This window comes from Zootermopsis nevadensis, unplaced genomic scaffold, assembly GCF_977971745.1.
Source record: "Zootermopsis nevadensis isolate Lab colony 2312 unplaced genomic scaffold, Znev_1.0 Znev_ptg000061l, whole genome shotgun sequence".
NCBI lineage: Eukaryota > Metazoa > Arthropoda > Insecta > Blattodea > Termopsidae > Zootermopsis > Zootermopsis nevadensis.
In genome coordinates, this window is record NW_028259192.1 from 1,298,287 (window position 1) to 1,320,061 (window position 21,775).

At 40.3% G+C, this 21,775-nt stretch overlaps 1 protein-coding gene across 11 annotated transcripts in view; it reads right to left on the reverse strand.

The window, feature by feature from the left end:
• Positions 1 to 192: 192 nt before the first annotated feature.
• Positions 193 to 21,775, reverse strand: part of LOC110830287 (uncharacterized) — a 103,326-nt gene continuing 81,743 nt past the window's right edge. For all 11 annotated transcript variants that reach the window (XM_022064995.2, XM_022064998.2, XM_022064996.2 and 8 more), the window contains 2 exons: positions 5,735 to 5,851; positions 193 to 3,926 (listed from right to left, as the gene is read on the reverse strand). In XM_022064995.2, the coding sequence (XP_021920687.1) occupies positions 2,748 to 3,926; positions 5,735 to 5,851 (1,296 nt within the window). In that variant the 3' untranslated portion in view covers positions 193 to 2,747. The remainder of the gene's footprint in view (positions 3,927 to 5,734; positions 5,852 to 21,775) is intronic.

Below are 21,775 nucleotides of genomic sequence, written 5' to 3' on the forward strand. Positions count from 1 at the left end.
TTTTGAGTGAGTATTCCAACTCCACTGATCTAAAAAAATGTTCGTAACATAATTTGAGTTCCACGAAGAAATACCCTGATAGATTCTAGGGGTCTTCGAAGGATAATTTCGAGCATGTCTGTTAGGGTACACCAGTAACACAGAAAGTCTTTTAGATCCGCAATGGAAAGTGTACGCCAATTTGAGACGTCGAATGGACAGAGGGCGGGTTTTAACACAGTGCAGCTCCTACCACTTACGGTGTCGATCGAAAAAAGAAAACAGGGAAATTTGTTTTTCAACATTTTCTAGCAGCTCCATGAAAGGATTTCTAAAACGGACGTCATGGTCATAATTATCTAACTTCAAGGAACAGAGTCCTTCTTGAGAAGCTGGCAGTCTCTCAGATGTTCAATAAATTCCCTACCTTTTATGGAACCCGAAGGTTCATCACCGTACTCAAAAGAGCCCGCCACCGGTCCTTATGATGAGCCAGATCAATCCAATCCAAACCCTTCCTAATTTTTACGAAAGACTTTAATAATATCCCTAACATCTTCCAAATAGTCTATTCGTTGAGGTTTCCGAATTAAAATTTTGTAAAGATTTTTCACCTCTCCCATTCGTCACGTATCTCGCCACAACGTTCCGTGTAGAGCACGTATTTTGGTACACTGTCTGAAATGTCTCCAGCCTCCCTAAGGGAGCCCTGCCCATATTAAAAATTGGCGTCGTACTGAGGAAGTGGCGATGTTTAGGCGCCACGATGCTTCTGGGACAATGAGCAGTTCCTTCCCAATCCTTAAAATACGGGTTTCGAAAACGATGTAGACACCAAACGGACATGCGCGAGAGGACAGCGCCATTTTGAAATTTCGGACAATAAATAGGTGGATTCTTGGAGAAGAACTTTTAAGGGAAATCTTTGAGACCCTCGGCTTCTGATGAAACTCCCTGCATTATCGCTGTAGTGTGTGAAAAATGGACTCCGAATTGGACTCCACAAGACGAGTGAAGACTAAGTTAAGACTGGTACGAGCTGCAATGGACGAAACAGATCTTACATGGTTTTCACGATCGAACAGAGACAAACTAGGACCTGGATCCGGACAGATTTTCGATTATTATTATTATTATTATTATTATTATATACTATTATGTAGTATTTACCGCAATCAGTTTTGTAATAAGGTTCCTGCGAGTAACAAAGCCCGGCACTCTGGGTTTCGGTAATTACGTGCATTACATGGCCGGTCCAATTATCAAGACTCAGTCGTACGTCTTAATTTCAAAGATTTAACACCCATAATGCTGAATTGCTTGTTTATATCCGAGATGATTCCTAAAATAGCGCATATGGACGTATATTTTTCAGAAAAACTTCTTTTCTAAGCATTTTACTTTCGTTTTATCCTCAGGCAGGTCTTATTACCCACGGGTACCTTACATTCCTCCTTGATACCAGCAGCTAAAGAAATGAAAATTTTACGAAGATTGTGCACAGGTAAAGCGATGTTATACAGGTGTTCCACAAGCTCCCGTCCATTGGAGAACTCGGTTATTTGGCAAAATACGGAATTGTATAAAGAGAGAGAAATTGTTGCAAATCGTGTCTTTGAAGCTTAGGTGTTGCAATTCTTCAGATAGGACGATAGAATGCGACGTTGCCACGTTGACATGACAGAGAATGGGGGCTTTTGCCCCGGGCAGAGACAAATGGCGGCGAAAAAGACACTGAGGGATGCACTGAACACGAATTGGGTGAAACCAGGAAAATACCAACGACCTCGGAAGTGCAGTGCCGACGTAACTTTTTTTGTCGATGAAGAAAATTGATCTTTGTGGGCGAGAAATCCCAACACCCGAGACCAGAAACGAAAGGCTTGCAAGAACTTCTCCTCTCTTTACATTTTTTTCCGTATTTTGCCGAATTATATAATTCTCCTACGGCTGGGAACTTGTGGGACGCGCTGTATATGATGGTAACTTCAATTTGTCTAATTGTGCAATTTTACATTTCTATGACTCAGTCACAGTAAAAAGTCTGCAAATGAGGCACACTATGTCTGTTTATTATTATTATTATTATTTTTTCCAGCTAATTCTAGAAGAATGACGCCAACTTTGTCCCATTAGGTGCTAAGGAGGACCCTTAGATAAACACGAGAAATTCTACGTGTCCGCTGTTTTTATGACCAAATTTTGAATCTATTCAAGATCTGGAACGTGGGGTATATTTTCGTGTGAGTACAGGCTGCCATTTCCAGTCACTCATTCAACTGTCTTTTACGTAGGCCTATATTGACAGTTGTGTATCGTCGATGTATCAAAATATCTGGTCGTGTAACACGGAGTAAATGTTTACACGAGTATTGAGAACGATTGTAGGGAGATAAAATATCGATCAGAGAGACAAATGAGACCTTTGAGAACGTGTTGTCCCTTCAGTGATACGATAAACAGCTCTGGTAGGAAAAAGAGTGACCACTGGGTATCATTTGAAATGGGATCATCGTCTTTAGTGTGATTTTTTTTTTTAAATTTTAATCGTTTTAACGGAGAAACCATTCGTGAGCAAAATGAAATTATAAGGTTAGAGATAATATTAATAAATTAATAATTGTAGTTAGTCTGTGGAATGTTTAAAATCATTTGGCGTCATTATTCTAGAGGTTTATTTGTTATATTTTATTTTATAGTAAAAAGGAAAGAAATTGTAAAAACTGGAAACGAGACGAACCCGAGAAGAACACGTTTATATAATCACCTCACGTGTCTCTTCCTGTCTGCTGCAGTTTCGACGGACTAAGAACTATTTCGTTCTGCAACAGACTGTCAATGTCCGAATGTTTACCAAGGGAAGAATAAGAAGACAATGGGTCGTGCAGGTCTTTTGAAATCGCCGATGACATTTCCAGTTCTTCTTCCAGTTTATGGGCGTCGGGGTCAGGGTTTACGAGCCCGATCCTCGTAGACGGAGGAGAAGTCACAGTAGTTGCCGCCACCGCCTTTGAGATCGCTAGTGTCGCGCCGCCATTTCTATGAACACTAGTCAAAGATGTTCTTCGCTTATCACCGTCACGATATCTTCCAGAACCCTCGACACTTCCGGCGACTCGTAAAATTCCACCAATCTCGTTGCTACTTTCAAAAGTACTTATATCAAAACTACCTGAGTCCAATTTCTGCAGTTCTAAATCTAACGAACTGCTGTGTTTTCGCTTGGATTCTTGACGTGATCCTAAAATATCTTCCTCGTCGTCGTTGCTACCAACGAAGTTAGGAATGTTGATCGTTGGGATTTGCAATGGGTGAGCGCGGTTACTGAAGGTCGAACATTGTCGTTCGTGCTTCAAGAACAATGATGATGATAATGATATGTCATTTTGTTGGCGGTGGTTGTGTCCGGAAGATCCTGATGGTAAGTTAGATGTCGTTGCTGTTTCAACTGGTGTAGTTACAATGGACACAGTCTTCTTGTTGATATTATTTCGAAGAAGTTTGGTTTGATCTGCCATCGCTATGTCTTCTGTACGATTATGATCTTTGGAATCACTGTTTGCAGTTCCGAAGAAACTGTTATGATTGAAATGTCCTGCAGATGGCTGCTGTAGGAGGTCGCCGAGGTGACTGCTCTTTACAGAATTCTTATGGCGATGTCTGTGTTTGTGACGTCGCTGGAAACATTTCGAAGGGCAGACGCAGAGGAAAATCCTGATGAGACAGCACATCAAGCCACTGCCAATCAGCGTGGGGCCGATGAGACGGAGCTCCAACGTCTTGAAGCCTTTCTCTCCTGTTCCGACGAAGGATATGACGAGGCCAATGGCGATAGTGCCCAGACCGACGTAGAGCAGGGCGTTGGCAGCCGAGTTCTGATGCCCGTACAGACCCCCGGCGTAGTCCTCGTCGTCCGAACTGCTACCGCTGAACGACGAGTCGTGGATCTGGACACACAAACATTGGTTGTTATGCGTCATAGCAAGAACGCATTATGGGTTGGCCCGTCCGTCCAGTCGATTTAACTCGGGAACAACTGGACGGATTCGGATGAAATTTGGTGTGGAGTATGTGCCATTCTGCACGACCTCACAACCGTACTTTTTAATATCCTACGAGAGGCGATTACAAAATTTACGGATGAGGAAAGACGTGAGGTGCTGCAATCTGATGGCCAAAGTGGGAACTATCGAACAAACCGAATTTAGTGCATCTAAATGGTTTTCCGAGAGGAATATACTTTCGAAGATAGTTAACTGTAACAAACTTAGTAACTAACGCCGTGGAGCAGAATCTTGCATGAGAACCTGATAGTCGCACAGCTAGTCAAAGATTCCCGGCCTTTCATATAAACTAAGGTTCATTACCGTGTTAAGAAAAGCGTGTAACAGGTCCGTGTTCTGAGCCAGATAAATCCAGTCAACACCCTTTTATCATATTTTCGCAATATAAATTTAAATATTGTTCTCCATCCAGGCCTAGGTCTTCCGAGTGGTCTCTTCCCACCCAAATTTTGTACAAATCTGTCATCTCCTACATGTGTCTCCCTCCTTGGTTTGATCACCTTAATAGTAAACGGTGAAGAGTGCAGATACAAATAATAAAAGCCTATTAGGCCGAGTTTTGTCGAAAGTGGTCAAGACGTGCGGAGCCTGAAACGGTCGGACCTGGGCAGCTTTCGAATTATTTTCTCGAAAAAAAATATAGAATATCCAGTTTGCTTGGAATTCCAATATCAGAGGGTTTCGTGGCATTAATTCCTGACGACGAAAACAGCAAAAGGCCGCCTTGACAGGGCTACCCGCATAGCATCTGAATTCACAATTTTCTGCAATTGCGTGCGGCTGGTCACCATGACGACGGGACGGAGAAAAGTTCTGCTTCAGACGCTAATAATCGCACAGTTAATGAAGAAATACCACGCCTATTATGGAACCCTAAGTTGTTCGCAACAACCAAGCAGTGACCTTACCATCAGCCAGATAAATCCAATCTGCATACGAACAACAAAATTCTCTAGGATACATTTTAATATTATCCACTTATCTAGGGTAAGTCGCTCAAGCGGTCTGTTCCTTCTGTAATTTCTGACCAAAATGCTGTGTAAATCTCTCTCTCTCTCTCCAATGCGTGTTATATGCCCCGTATATCTTATCATCCTATATTTGATAATTCTTCAAATGCCCTCATAGGCCTAAAATAGCGGTCCGGCCAACATGTGCTTCTAATGCTGAAGATAATAGTATGAGGACGGACGGACAGACGGACGGACGGACGGACAGACAAACCTACTCTCTTCACTATCATTTCACTCAACGCACTTCTGTAAACAAATAACAATAATTAACTCTGATTTTAACCTAAACATCTGGGTTCTATATATAAGTAGAGTTCTAACCCGCTAAGCAACAACAAGCTTTTTAGTTAGTACTCATAACTGGAAAATCACTTCACTCAAACATTGTGAGATTTCAGGTTCTCATGGCAGCGAGTATTAAGATGGCCGTCTTCCGCAATGTTACGCCGTATGGTCTCGTAGAATCCGACGTTTCAGAGATGCTTATTACCCCCATCGTCTCCCTGATAACATATACATTTTGCACGTCTGAAACGTCGGTCAAGTTAGACTACACGTCGCAACGTCCCAGAAGACACTATTCTTCGATCTGAGCATGTTAAGTTTCGCTTATTAATTCGTCTGCCTTCGAAAAGGGGAGTCGCGAGTGACACATTACAACGGGTCAGAGGGACTTACTCTGTTCTTCTTCATCCATCGCCGATGAGCTTCCGTCGCTTTGATCCGGTGGTTGACGGCTACCTCGGCGGCTGACGCCCTCCGCTGTCGGTCTCTCTCCTGCCATGCCGCCTTGCCCTGTTCAACGCACAAACATTACTTTGCGGTGTGCACTCAACCTTCACATCACAGCACACACCCACGTGATCTCCAAAATACATTTTACCTATCTCCACCTCTTGGTTTCCTGAAGGTTCATCGTCCCTCGAATTCATCTACCAGACACTGTTAATTACTGTGCCCTCAGTTAATTATTAAAATTAGTTAAATATCTGGGAAGATTCTACGGAAATTCATACGAATATCATCTGCAGGATGAGTGGCATATGAACACGAAACTCTGCTATAAAATTATTAATTACATCGTAATAAGTAATTACGTCAAAGTATTGCGTATGACATTTTGGGTTATTTGTAAATCAGGCCTGAAAAATTAACTTTACAACGTTTACATAAAATTAGATTTAAAATTAAAAATATTAGAATAGAATCAGCATGGCTTCTTCAAAATTATTTCTAATATACTTCGTTCGATTTCAGTATCAAATATTAATAATAAATCTGCTATTACAGAAACCATTTCGAACAATCTATTAGACTAATTATCATCACTTTAAGATAATTTCCCACAAGACGCCATGAAAAACAGTTGAAGACCGAGTTCCGTGTGTGCAACGAGATATTTCATCTCGGAGAGACCTGAGAATTCAGCGTTGATGTTATTGGTGAATGTTGTAATGAATATCTGAGGGCACGTGAACTACTTCAGGAAACTTGTAACTCACAATCAAATATTCTATACGGATCTATGCAATTTTGAGTGCATAGATGAAGGTCTATAGGCAGATAGCTGCTTCATAGACACTTGAAGTCTACTTCATAACACAGAGATAGTTTAATTTTACGAACTTAACTGAACATTTTAACTCAAATACTGCCCTAAAACTGGTGAGATTTCAGGTTCTCACGGCTACGAAAATAAAGATTACTCTTCTTGGATATCAAATCTAAAACTTCTTGACGATGGTGAAGAGTCATTTGAATAAAAATTTCCTTGGATATTATCCATCGTCTAGTAAAATATAAAATATAAAACGTAAAACGACGTTTCGGAGATGGGACTCTATCTCCGTCTTCAGGTTCCTACACAATTGGGCCCACTAGATAGAGCTAATCCCTATCTCCCAACTGTGTAGGAACCTGAAGACGGAGATAGAGTCCCATCTCCGAAACGTCGTTTTACGTTTTATATTTACTATGTTTATTCAACTGACTCTTCTTGAATGTTGAACACTGAAGTCTGGTAGAATTATGTGTTTAGATTTTATTTTCATTTTTTTTAATTACACATTGCACTGCTATATAGACCTTCATATATAAACGAATTGGTATATACAATTTCCGTGTACTGCGAGCTTTTTACGAGATTTAGGATTCCATTGCATCTGGCAACTGATGAGCGTATTTGGAGACGCACGTGGTCATAACAATACTTTGCACTGTGGGCACGTTCTAATAACACTGATCAATGTAAACCTTCAATCAAATATCTGTTAACCTTTATCAAGTATTGCTAAGTATGTTTCACTAAACAGTGTCCTGAGTCCAGGCTTTCTGGTAGAATCTCGTTGATAGAATTATGAAAAAAAATAATTTTCTCTACAAATAAATCGTTTCACGCTTTTACACAGATGGGAATTCGCCTCGTTACTCATTTTATCAGTCATAAAAACCAGAAAACGTCCAGCAAAAGAGAAGTAACATACAAACTACAGGCTACTGACATGCAACTTTTACTAGTGGCTAATTTCCTGGGGACTTGCTAATGAGTTGTATCGATTGTAGATTTCATTTTGTTTTGAGTCCAGTCATAAAAACTATTTTATAGTTTTCCAGTGCAACACACTTACAACTCTACAGAACATTTAAACATGCTACACTGCACTACACTAGACTATACTACACTACAAACAACAATACTCTAAATTACGGAGCGAACCGAAAGCATGTTTCAATGTAAGAGTATATTCGTGCATTGAAGTGCATTCAAGTGCATTGAAGTACATTGAAGTGCATTGAAGTACATTGAAGTGCATTGAAGTACATTGAAGTGCATTGAAGTGCATTGAAGTGCATTGAAGTGCATTGAAGTGCATTGAAGTACATTGAAGTACATTGAAGTGCATTGAAGTGCATTGAAGTGCATTGAAGTGCATTGAAGTGCATTGAAGTACATTGAAGTACATTGAAGTGCATTGAAGTGCATTGAAGTACATTGAAGTGCATTGAAGTACATTGAAGTACATTGAAGTGCATTGAAGTAGATTGAAGTGCATTGAAGTACATTGAAGTAGCACATTCACGAAGCTTAATTTCAGCGGTCGGAGTCCAGTGCATGAGATCTATTTTGGCTTTTGTGCAGCTTTGCTGAAGTTCTTCCGACGTTTCGGCACACTGCCGTTTAATCTTCAGGGCTAATGGCATGGACAGAGAAGAAGAATGACTGGATCATGTGATGTACTGGGCACAAGCCAATGGCCTTGCTTGCATTCGTAACATAACCCGTTAGTTAAGTTTGTTATAACAAAGATCAAATTATTAATTATGATATTTTTCTGGCGTAAATCTGTAAGGATCTAGAATCTAACGTTCCTCTAAAGTTGAGGTTTATAACATAATCTTAATCAGAAGTTATACAATATCTCTGACATCTTAATGCCTTCATACTATTATTTATTATATTATACAAAATTATCTTCAACTTTTTTTCATTTATTGGTATTAGGTTTGTATATGAATGGTTAAGGACCTCGAGGTGTTTGGTTATTTATTTTGCTTATAAATGGTATTTATTTATGGATTTTCTTGTGGTACAGAGACGATATTTGTGGACGTTCTTTTGTTTTTAACCCATCAATGGCATTTACCCTAAAAATTACATCCTCGATGTTAGCTGAAATGTTGGAAAGACTTACCAAACACAAAACACGCTCTCACATGTTCGATATCCCATAATCAGTGAGTCAGACTAACTTTTGGACTCATGCTGATAACTTTCGAAAAATTTTATCAGCTCGTGTTACAATCCGGTCCTAACAGACGGTGAAACAAGGTAGGAGCTATGTCACCTCGGTAGACGCGAGAGTTTTCTCAGGGAGCCAACGTGTTGGGGGTTGGAAGTGGGGGCCAGCAAACATCTAACAGTTAAAACACTGGCATGTCACGTGATCGACTTGGAAAGGTTTTCTGGAACGACTCAAGAAACGAATCGCTAAATGATGACCAAATACTCTCGTCACGGCTCAGTGCTCAAACGCCCCCGATATATTTCCTTTCCTTAGTGTGAGTTCGACGCCCATACGAAACATCTTACAGTTTTGCATATTTTAAACTTTACAGTGTTTATAGCTGTTTTCTGTTCTGTGAAATGTTTCGATGAAAGTTTTCGAATTAATGTCTCCACAACAGAATTCCAAAACGGGGCTAAGTCGCCCACGAAAAACTTCCTTGAAAAATGATGACAGATGAGGCTAGGAATCAGGGCTTCAGGAAGCCATTTCTGTCGACGGACTAACAATGCGCTCATTCTGGCCGACTCTGACGAGTTAAAACGAGTTTCGACCAAAAACTATCGATCGAGCATCGCCCGTGTTCCTCGACTGGTTGAAACTGGAACAGGGTTAAGGACTTTTTGTTCCGGTCCTTGTAGTCACGAGAACATGAATATTAGTTCGAGATAAGACATTAATTAACAAGACGTCTGATTCAGATAAACATCACATAAACAAGTGGACGAGACATGATGGATGTACGTATTTGTTCCTGCGTCAGGATACAGCAAAACACTGCTCAGACCGTATCATCGGACAATATATAGGGATAGTTGAACAGTGAACTAGAAAGGATGTTGAAAGAAGCGATCGTGGTATAATTCAAGGCACTGTCCCGCAATTTACCTGTAAGACGGAGTAAAACCACGAAAAGCGTGTTAGGATAGCCGGCCCCCGGGACCGACATTGAAAACCTAAGGAATGCTAACCACTCGACCGCGAGAAACTGTGTCATTAGGTGACCAAAGTCTCGATCAATAAACAGCGCCGTTCCTACCCTGGCACTACTAAACATACAGAGTGTTCCAAAAAAGAATTTGCAGACAAATTTCCGATCATGTCGTACTTCAGATATATAATGCGTTCATAAACCGTTCATTCATTGGACGGGGTAGAACACGACCTGCGAATATGTGGAGAGTCACTTCCTCAGCGAACTTGTTCTGTCCCCACACGCGTCGTCGAAGTAAATTCAAAACGGGGTCGTCGGTCAACTTCAGTTACGTCTCACCCCGCCTTCAACTTACAACAAAAAACCTAGCTTTGTTTCCCCCTGCGACCACTAAATATTTAATTTCAAAATACCCGCACAGTTTTAGCATTTCAGAATTTTTATGTGGTACATGAAGCTGTGTTTAATTACCGGAAAACTTTCCGCTTACTTTTTGTGTTGTCATCTGCACTCCACAACGTAAAATATTAAATTATAACAAAAAACTAAAATTTTGTCTGGATTTCTTGCATCAAAGGGAGAACAAATATTGAGATCTAAGTTTCTCGCGCAGGTGAAAACGTAGCTGTACGTCTTCCGGGTTGTGACGCCGTCCTGCCCGAGGCCAGGGTACTGAGGGGGGACCTTTGGGGCCCCAAAGGGATAACTTGGCGGGAACTCCTCGCCTGATCCTATTATCATGAAACAAACATAAAGGAGGGTGAGATTGGTCAGGCATGCAGAACGCATAGGCAAAATTTTGGTCGGATAACCTGAAGAGAGGGCATACGTAGGAGTCGGGGTGTAGGGTCTGTCCTGAATACGATAGTGAGCCTTCGGGTGCCATAAGAGGCGAACAACGAACTATCTGAGTGACTATCAGCTTCTCAAGCAGGTCTCTGCTCCGTATAGTTTCACCCTGAATGTAACGAAACACGCAGTGAAGATTTTTTCACATTTAATATAATTTAACAAGAACTTTTATCAATTTTCTGCGTTCAATGCGATTTGCAAAGATAATTCTGCAATAAACTGTATTACTGTTCAACACACACAAAAAAAATTTCATTCCCGTCAACTTTAACGGGTTACTCTAGCTGGTAAGAAACACTAATAACACTAAGTACATAAAACAACAACCTATGCGTTTTGAAACTCTGTTTTCCTGAACATTCCACCCCTCTGAAACTCATTAGCTCGGTACGAATGAGGTCAAGATACCTAACCTAACCTAACCTAACCCAACCTAACCTAACCTAACCTAACCTAACTTAACCTAACCTAACCTAACCCAACCCAACCTAACCTAACCCAACCTAACCTAACCTAACCCAACCTAACCTGACTCTACGGAATAGAGTCGTTTCTAAAAAGTTGATAGTAGCTCAGATAGTCAATAAGTTTCCCGAATTTTTAAATTACCCTGTTCACAAGAGCCCGTCCCCGGTCGTATCCTCAGCTAGATAAATCCACCCTAACAGCCACTTAAATTTTATATTCCCATCTACGTCTAGATCTTACGAGAGGTCGCTTCTCGTTAGGTTTTCCAGTAAAAAAAAATTGTACATATTTTTCATCTCCCCCATGCGTGCTACATGTCCTTGGTGTGATAATCCAATAATATATTATACAAGTTCTCATTGGTTGGCCTTCTTCAACCCCTTCACTCGATCTCCTTTTGTGCCCAAATGTTCTCCTCAGCGCTCCGATCGTTCGGTCAAGCTAATGACTTGTTTTGTTTCCCTGCAGACCAAGACCTGAGGGGAAATCCCGTTTTCCGTCACTGGCTGCCAATATCGAACGCAATTCTCTTACAGAAAGCACTAGATTCACCGCCTACTGGATCTTATCGAGACACGCAACCCTAGACGTCTTTATTTACCAGGACACTTGAAGATGACATTAAATTCAACGAACTACCATCACAAATTCAGGGATGGTACCTTAAATTAGGCCACGACCGCTTCCCTCCACATCCTTTCCAATTCATTACCCACTATCATCCTCTCATTAGACGCTATATAGTCTGAGTTACTGAAAAAGCATCGTTAAATAAATATAAATAAATAAATCATGTTACGCCCTCGTTTTGGCTGACTGATCGATTTTATGGGTGACTAAGCCGGCTTTGAGGGTGCGCGGGACGGGGTTCATAGCCCTGACAGATCTGTGGTTCAGCCAGACGGTTTATACTGCTAACGAGTTGTTTTGACACTAATGACGTCAGCATTTACCGACGCTTTGAACTTCGTACTTATAATGCCAAAAAGTGAAGTGTTCTTTTAATTGTCACGTGTTCCTGGTCCCTTTAATGTCCCAAAGCGATGATCATCGCCCTGATGATGGAGGTAACAAGGACCTCCGAAACATCGGTAATCTTCTACCAGACTACCTCAAATCCTATGGATATGCTTTTGTTTTTATTGTCTCAGGGTTAGTGACGTAGGCGAACGCACGGTTGGTTCACGGGTACTGTACGAAAAAGTTTCCTGCTTTACGTATTTCCCAGAAACATGGCGAGGTTCCGTGACGGACTGAAACAGTCATAAATCGCCACGCTCACGGAAAACATTTCCATTTCCCAACACAAAAATGATAACCGATTATAACTTGTGAAAAGAATTTAAGCCTTTAGAGATTCAAAGCAGTATTTAGGGCATTAATGTGCTTTAAATGTCATCACAAATGTATAAAAAAAATAATACTGTACCTCGTTGTACACACGAAGTGATTCAGCCCGCCGATTTCGAATGTAATGCCATCCGGACTTGTAGGTGAACACCAAAGTTTCGGCGAAAATGAGGACTGATGAAGGCAGTGTGTATGTTATCCGAAACGCTGCTACCTACCTACAGGTCCACATGGAGTTATAACCCAGAACATCCAAATCTTTATCCCCATGATAAAATCAAATCAGAATTAACCCGTCCTTTTTCGGGAAAACCCTTTCCCTCGAACGTATCCCTTAAGATAGGCCACAACCACTTCCAAACCCCGAAAGACTAGACTATCATTTTTATTTAGTGTTCTGTCTGAGGACAGGTCCATATGAACAGGATCCTTCCATCCTTTTCTCGGACTGGGACCTGTTCATATACGTTCTTGGCAGATGATCCAGAAGTGGTTTGCCATTGCCTTCTTCTGTGTGTGAATGGAGTAATTGTTGGGATGCCACGGAGGAAAACTCCGTGTTGCCTAGACCACGGCCTTGCCCAACACAAGTTATAAATTCGGGCACCGCCGGGAATCGAACCCGAGACCACAGGATTACAAGTCTAGTGTTCTGACCGCTAGACCACCGTGGCGTTAGACTATCATTATCAAAGTACAATATAATTCGACCATATGAAATAACGTTCTCAAAACTTATCTCATACGCTTAAGACGTTGCCGTTTTGGTCCTCGCGTCTTCTGAACGAGATGGCGTATATTTGTGCCGTTGCTATGGGCAACCGGGGACGAACGCAAAACAAAGTGATGATGCAGTGCTTTGTGACAGACAGAAGGCCGTTCAAGTACAGCTCTTGGCTTTGTTTCGTCGTCGTACAAAGCTGCCCACCCTTACTTCAGAGGCACGACGTAAAAATTGTGTTTATAATTACGTTTTCTACAAATTGTGTACTCAGTCCACAGTTCTGTGCACGTCCATTTCAAAGTACGTTTTGATAATGAACAGCGTCGTTTTCAAAACATCATACAATTCTGTTGTCAGTCAGATTAATGAAAAAAAAGAGAGAGGTAGTGGCTTCCACCTACATAATTTCTGTACAAACGACATGTAATGCGGGTAGCAGGCCTGTCCATTAGCCTTTAAAGGTTAAACAGACTTAAAATGTGACAAATCAGCTCTAACACTGGTCTCAATTTTAATGGGTGATTAAAACGCCTTTTTTTAAGGGGTGAGAGAGAAACAGTTCTGACAACGACCGAATATAATTTGTAATGGGTAATTTCAGTGTACGTTGCGTTAAAAATCAGGGGTGTAGAACATAGTGACCGCAGATTGCTGACTTCTGTGATCCTTCGAAAAATTGGTAAGCGCCTACAAGACCTCACGGGAATGTGTCCCAAAGTCCGGAATCGGCATTTTAACCCGTTACGACCTCATGTCTCAGACTGTACAGGAACGGGCAAATGAGAGGTCATTTTGTTTTGTTTTTAAAAAAATCGTAAAACCACGAACACCTCCGTCAAAATATTAAGTGCAGTCGTGGAGTAAACTGAACGCGAAAGTTTCTTCACACGGCGACCGAAGCCTGACTCCAGACTCCCGCCACAGCCCACCGTAGGCGCCACAACGACCTCTTCCTCACAGTCTAGTGGTCGGAAAAGACATCAATTATCGGCATCTGACTCAAATCGAAGACCTGACTGCAAGAACTCACAAGTGGTCTCGTATCCAAAAGACGTCTTCTGCGTTCCAACGCTGTGTGCACTTGTAAATAAATACCAACGTTTCGGAGGAACATATTGCTTCCATCATCAGCGAAGTTTCTCTAGCACCAAATTATTCGCCTGTTTTTGGTACAGGAAATAATAAACAAGTGGACTTATGTCATTCTTGAAAGTATTCCTTCAAGGCATGTCTCTGTCGTGAGTTTAGACAGTACGTTCTTCATACAATGAGCACATACAAATTTCTACCTGAAACACGAAAGCTTTGTGACGTCAGGAGACGGATTCCGGCCATTACAATTCTTACAACGAGACAGCCCAGCTCATAAGAACGTAAGTTGCCTACAAAGGGAATAAGAAATTTGCTTCAAAGTATTCGACTCGTTATGAACAACATAAGTCAAACAATTGTCACACAACGCGAGGTGTTTTTGGTACAAGAACCAGTTCCACGTCACGCGATCACGAAACACAAAGAGAAGACGAAAAAGCAGAGAAGAACAAGGGACACACCCAAATTATGACTAATTTCCGTCATTTCGCAGACGAAAGGGCAGACGTTTTCAGAGATTAATGTAGGGCCACACCTCAAAGCGTCAAAAAACTGGTTCATGGGGTCATGGGGGGAGGGGGTCCTTCATTCCAGGGTCAGTGCAGACAAGAACGAAAGGGCCAGAACAGGGCTGACCAAAGTAACCGATTCCGATGAAATGCAGACTCTTAAAAACCAATCAACGTTGAAACACAAGAGACTAATTTTAATAGGCTAATCGTAAAAAACGTAACATGGGTAAAACTGAAGTCCTTAAGACCGCCTGATCCTCCCTGATTTGATTCTATCGACGGCTGGCTGAAAATAATTAATATTTTCCTGTACAGTCAGAAGAAGATCAGAAATATTGTTTAAAACCCAATGTTTTCTGAACTGACTGTATCATTCCGGTCACATAGGTCATTGGTATTCAACCTTTTTTATTCGCGTACCCCCAGATATAATTTATCTTCAAATTTGTACCCCCAAAGTTGTTGGTGTATAATTCAAGTTATACATAGTAATATATAATACACATCAAAAATAAATTAAATAAATTACATTACTGATTATTCAGTGTTTATCATAAAATAATTTTTTTTTAAATTTCACGTATCCCCTAAGATGTCTTCGCGTACCCCCGGGGGTACGCGTACCCCAGGTTGAATACCACTGACATAGGTCACAGTACTGCATTGCAGCAAACTGTCTTAAATAGCCCCCAAGTGATAATTGTTGCCACGATAAAACAACCCGTAATTTTGAAGCCATTCAATGAGTGGGTTAGCGTGAACGCAGAAAGGAAACTCACTCCTTCCAGATTCTAATGAATTTAAAATATGGACTGCGCACGCGCAGAGCTTGTGTTGTATTAGGCGGTCATTATGAGAGATAACACGCAGATGTTTTCATAGGATTTACAACCGGAAATCGTACGGTTTCGCGGAACCACGTTTCGCTGTTTTTAAATCGCTAACACGAAGTAACAAACAGAAACCGGTCGAACAGCTGTTTCTAGGAAAGCTCCACAAAAGAACAGCCTTCCACTACTTCGTATGGGTTATGTGGTCCTCGAATTCGGCACGGATTTTAGTTACCTGTTTATTTAAAGACGCTTTCACAACTGAACACGTTTCACAGGCCTAAAGCATAGAACAAAACTATCATGAATTAAATTAATAACCTAACCTAACCTAACATAACCTAACCTAACCTAACCTAACCTAACATAACCTAACCTAACATAACCTAACATAACCTAACCTAACATAACCTAACATAACCTAACCTAACATAACCTAACATAACCTAACCTAACATAACCTAACATAACCTAACATAACCTAACATAACCTAACATAACCTAACATAACCCGTCCTTTAAAATTTCATAAACATATAGATAAATGTTAGGCTTAGAAGACAATAGGGCCTCCTGAAGATGGTCTAGGTTACTGACCGAAACATGTGGAAATGAAATAAGAAAATTTTGATAAAATGTTGTGTAGATGGGTTTAAAATTATTTTGAAGTTAAAAACTGTATGCAAATACAGAGGTATGACTAAATTCAGAGAGAGAAATAACATACAGATCCATTTATTTAATTAATAAATCACGTATCAGCAATGGTAGATCCATCGCCATTCTGTTGTCTGATTGGTAAATTAAAAAATAACACGATAATCACGATTAAGTAAACGGGCTGTATTTTATATGCATAACAGAATATCATCGACTATTAAATACGTTTATTTAATAGTAAGTGATGCGTAGTGAATTATTTTCTCATACAAAATTTTCAAATGTAAGAGTCGATATTTAAAGTAAGTTTTCTTGTGTACTACTACAATTAAAGTAACGTGAAGATTAATTAAACCCACAATACGTTCCCCCATTTGCTTCAAGATAAATGAATAATAATTTCAATTCGAGGCCTAAATATCACATTTTAGACTGGCGTAACGCAATTGTGGATTTCACGTTAATCTTTAAAAAAAACAACACAACATTTAAAGCACACAAAACTGAACATGCGAAGCTTCGAAGCTTTGTTTCACGTTTTTTAGAAGAGCAAGTGTGTGTTTCGGTCGGATGAGGCTTTTGTTACAGTGCTTGGAAAGAAGACAGAAGAATGTTACATCCTGTGGACACAAGATGAAAAGATTTATAAAAAAAAAAATCCCTGTGCCACCACGTGACGTAAACCGAGATCACATGAAACGAACCGAGCCAGAAAACTACTCGCAACTTCGATTTCAACTGTTTAAATTAATAAAAAGTGGCAATACTTACTTCTCAGAAATTATTTATCAACGATAAAAGATTTATGACGAAAGGAAACTTAATAATTGGCTTAAAAGAATGGACAACCCTGAGAAAATCCGGTAAAGTATTTTGAGAGATGTTGATGTCTTCGCTCTGGATAATTACATTTGATTACGATATCTGAGACGAAGAACTCATGAGCTGTATTCAAATATCTGCATTGAAATCAGCCACAGAGTGTACGATACATCATCTTAAGGAGTCTGAGGCCAAGGTGTAGAGGAGAATATTTGGACCCAAAATAAAGGAGAGAACAGGAGGATGGAGAAACAGTGATAATGGCGAGTTTCGTAATGTGCGCCCTTCATAAAATATTATTTACGGCAAAGAAAATAAAACAAGGATGAGACACAGAAGTTTAGTAATGAAACCTGAAGGTCAAAGGTCACTTGAAAGGGTTGGAAGTGGATGGGGAAGATAATATTAAAGACGTTTTTAAAAATACGGAGGAAGAAATGGATTTATTGGGTTCAGGAAATGGTCCAGCCATTGGAAGTTATTTATAAGTTTATGAATATTCATGTTAAAAGTGTTGTTATGTCTCTACCAGCAAAGCGACTATCAGTTTCTCGGAGATTTCCGCTGGCTGCATGGCAGAAAATGATTGTGAACAGTAGCGAGTGCTGAATGGAACTTGCAAAAATTGCAAATATAATTTGGAAAGTTTAGGGTGTTGAGGAGGATATTTGGGCCTAGGAGAGAAGACGATGGGGCATGGAGAAAACTGCATAATGACGAGCTTAAAAATCTGTACTCCTCCCCCAATATTGTCAGGGTGATTAAGTCGAGAAGAATGAGATGGGCTGGGCATGTAGCGCGCATGGATGGGACAAGAGGTGTGCACCGGGAAGCCTGAGGTCAAGAGACCTCTGGGGAGACCTAGACGTAGATGGGAGGATAATCTCAGGCGGGATCTATGGGAGATAGGAGTTGAAGGAGACTGGATTTTGTTGGCCCAGGACAGGGTCCGGTGGAGGGCTTTGGTTAATTCGGTGATGAACCTTCGGGTTCTGTAAGCCTTCTGGTTGGTTGGGTCCACTATTTGGGAAGCCTGAGGGGAAGAGACCTCTGGGGAGACCTAGACGTAGATGGGAGGATAATCTCAGGCGGGATCTATGGGAGATAGGAGTTGAAGGAGACTGGATTTTGTTGGCCCAGGACAGGGTCCGGTGGAGGGCTTTGGTTAATTCGGTGATAAACCTTCGGGTTCTGTAAGACATGCAATTAGTTAGTTAGAAGGACACATTGGCCAAGACTAAACCATTTGTGATCACGAAGTAAACAATTCGACCCCCACAGGCCCTAGATGCGCGTTTTCGCTTTCTTGTTCTACTTTGTTTCATTTTATGTTCTGATTTTCTGTGAGTGTCGTTTTGTAAAAGTACGCACAAAGAAACAATTTTGGCGCGTTCGGTGTGTCATTGCATCCTGACAATTAGCTCGCGAATGCTAACTTCTGGCACTCCTTATAATTGGTCTAAAATAAGCTGAGTGGATCAGCAAGGAAACTTCAGTTTGACATCGGAAAAAGAAACAGTCCAAAGCTTCACAAATTTATACGGTGCCACGTCATGATAAGTCATTTTGTTTCGTTATGTGGAAGGACATATGGCAGGAGAAACGCGGGTTGAATATTAATTGTGAGTTTAGTTTTAATCCATTTAATGCGATAAATATTTGCCTTCTGGCTCGGGATGCGCGTAGAATCCAACATTGTCCGAAGTAAGCCAGAATTGTTAAAACTGCCCAACGACCGTTCACGAGATTTTCTCGAGTTGTTACATACACACAGATGATTGAACGGGTGGACTGCATAATCATGGCGATTCTAATCGGCGCGCAAATGCAATCTTTCCGCTGAAAAGCACCAATCAGAATGGATTTCCGAAGCTTAATATGCCTTTAATTTCGATTGTGACTTTTACTCCATTAATGTGTTAATGTCGATCACAAAAACTTAAAATTTGTCGAATAATTATTTAGGAATTGTACTGTGATTTAGTCCTGGATTCTGAATACAAAACGTTGACGTAAAGATTTACTTACATTTTTCGATAATTTTCAAAACAATGGTTTTTCCATGCTGTTCTTAATAAACACACGCTTTAACGTTGTAAATTAATGTCATGGAAACAAACACGTGACTTTTTATCATAATCGTCACCACGTCTTCCTGATACACATTTCTGAACTGCGTTCAACAACAAAAAGAGAACCGCGAGTTCCTAACTAAAATTTTGAAAGCATTTCTCATGTCCCTAACTAATTCCAAGCAGCAGAGTCCGTTTTTGAGAATCTAAATATTACACTCAGCCCAATTTTTACTTAAGTAATTCCAAAAAAAATACAAAGTCAGAAGCCCGGAGCAACATTCTGTGACATTTTGGTTCTTACGGTGGACAGTTACCACCGCCCCCCATCCAAGAAACTCAAAACTGGAGTAGCACCCCTTGTCGGCTGTCCGCGACTGTTTATTCAGTATATCCGCAGCCAATAACCGTACGGCGAACGCCCGGCGACGTGACACGACCTGAAGATGTTCTCACTGAACCCACAGATGCTACATACCTCGCCCATCTCATTCTCATTGATTTGATCGGCCAAACAGTACGCCGTGACGTCAGACACGCAATGATTTATGGGTTCAGTAACTGCGCGCCTTCAGATTGAACCAGAGAAATATAAAAGACACAAGTCAATTATATCAAAATTACTATTTAATATTTTATTAATTGAATAAAAATTTTCTTGGATATTATCCATCGTCTAGTAAATATAAAACGTAAAACGACGTTTCGGAGATGGGACTCTATCTCCGGAGATAGGGATTACCTCTATCTAGGAACCTGAAGACGGAGATAGAGTCCCATCTCCGAAACGTCGTTTTACGTTTTATATTTACTAGACGATGGATAATATCCAAGACAATTTTTATTCAATTGACTCTTCACCATCGTCAAGAAGTTTTAGATTTGATATAATATTTTATTACTGATGAATTTAAATAGGGCAGTGCTGAACGGAGAGACGCCCAAGGATTGAGGTCACACACGGCCCACAGACGGAAATTTTACAACTGCGGGAGGAGGTCAACTAATTCGTACAGACAGTCTGAAAAGCCACGTAGGTCACTTTCTAGCTCGGTCCATTTCAATGCAGTGCAGCTGTACTGAGATTCAATGGCATGTGTAGGCTATATAACATATAATCTTAAGTACATATAAAAGCCAAGGAAGCGATAGATGATACTAAATACACAAGAGAGAGACAGAGACAGAGAGAGAGAGCCAAGGGGTGATCAATAACTCGCTGTTGAACCTGTAAACAGAAGACAAACAGAGAAATAGTGCAATTAGTGATCGTCAAATTAATTATGTGCTCTTGGTACAAATCTACAAACATACAGAGAGGGGGGGAAACGGGAACAAATATGTAACTAAAAATAAATTTTCTTCAAAATCTGCTCTCATTATATATTCACAGAAAACGTCTTGGTACAGAAAATTCCTTTGGCGACAGGAAACCTGTTTAAAGACAGACCTGTTAAAAAAAGGTCAACAGTTTCACCTTTAATTAAATAAAACTTGTGTCTTGATAAATATTTCACGGCGAATCACTTATGGATCACAGAAAAAATTCTACGCGTAATTATTTAAGAAGTGCTCTAAAATTTGAGTGGATTACGTCAGAGTTGTTCATAGGAGCTGCGAGATGTTGGACTCATTTGTTTAAAAAGTTGTAAGCCGTTTTTGCACGTATGAACACACTAAGCACTGGATGGACAATTTGTAAACGCACCTGAGCTTAAAAAGTTATTAATTCTGGTTTAAGCCATTTTATTATAAATCGTAATTTTGCACAAATTTAACAACGAAAATACTAATATTTTTATCTAGGTGTTAAACACGTGTTCCACGATTGCGCCCATGAGATGTTTCGCCCTTGGCTAGTCTCGGAGTAAAGGCAGTTAAGCTTTATCTGTAAAATGTATTTTTAATTATTTTCTGTACCATAAATTGCAACTGTCATGACATAAAGACTTCAATGTAGATATACGAGTGTGCACATTTACAATTTACATTATCCTGAGGCTGACAGTGGTCCTCGGATTTCTAACACAAAGCAGGAAAACACGCAAGACAGTAAGCCATTTTGAAAGCATTAAGCACCATACAACATCAGAGAAAGACAACATTACAACAGCAAAGTACAGTGAAACTTTGTCTTAAGTCTGGTGGCTATCAACAGCAAAGTGAATTGCAGGTGAGTTCAAAAGATTCTTTGACAGTCGTCTTCGAGAAGTGGCGTGGTTGTGCTTCCATCCTCCTGGACCACAGTTCTCTCTTTCGAAGGACTGAACATTTCTTCAGCATTACTAATGATTTAATCGTTACATTTATACGTCTCAAAATTTAAATAAAATACAAAACCTTAAAGCTTTAATTCTCAAAACCACAACACGGTGATCATTTCTGTTAATTAATGTATTTATTTATTTATTTACTCGATTAAGCTAGCATCGTACTTCGCCATTCTCTTACAATTATTTTTCCAGAGTGGACTGAGAAACGTTCCAGCAACGTAAAGAATTTTAGTGCCCTAAATTCCGACACGCGCGTTTACTGAACTTACAGAGATATTTCGATAGCGTCCTCTCCAGAACACAAAAATAATCGAAAACATCGATTTACGATGACGCATTTAATAC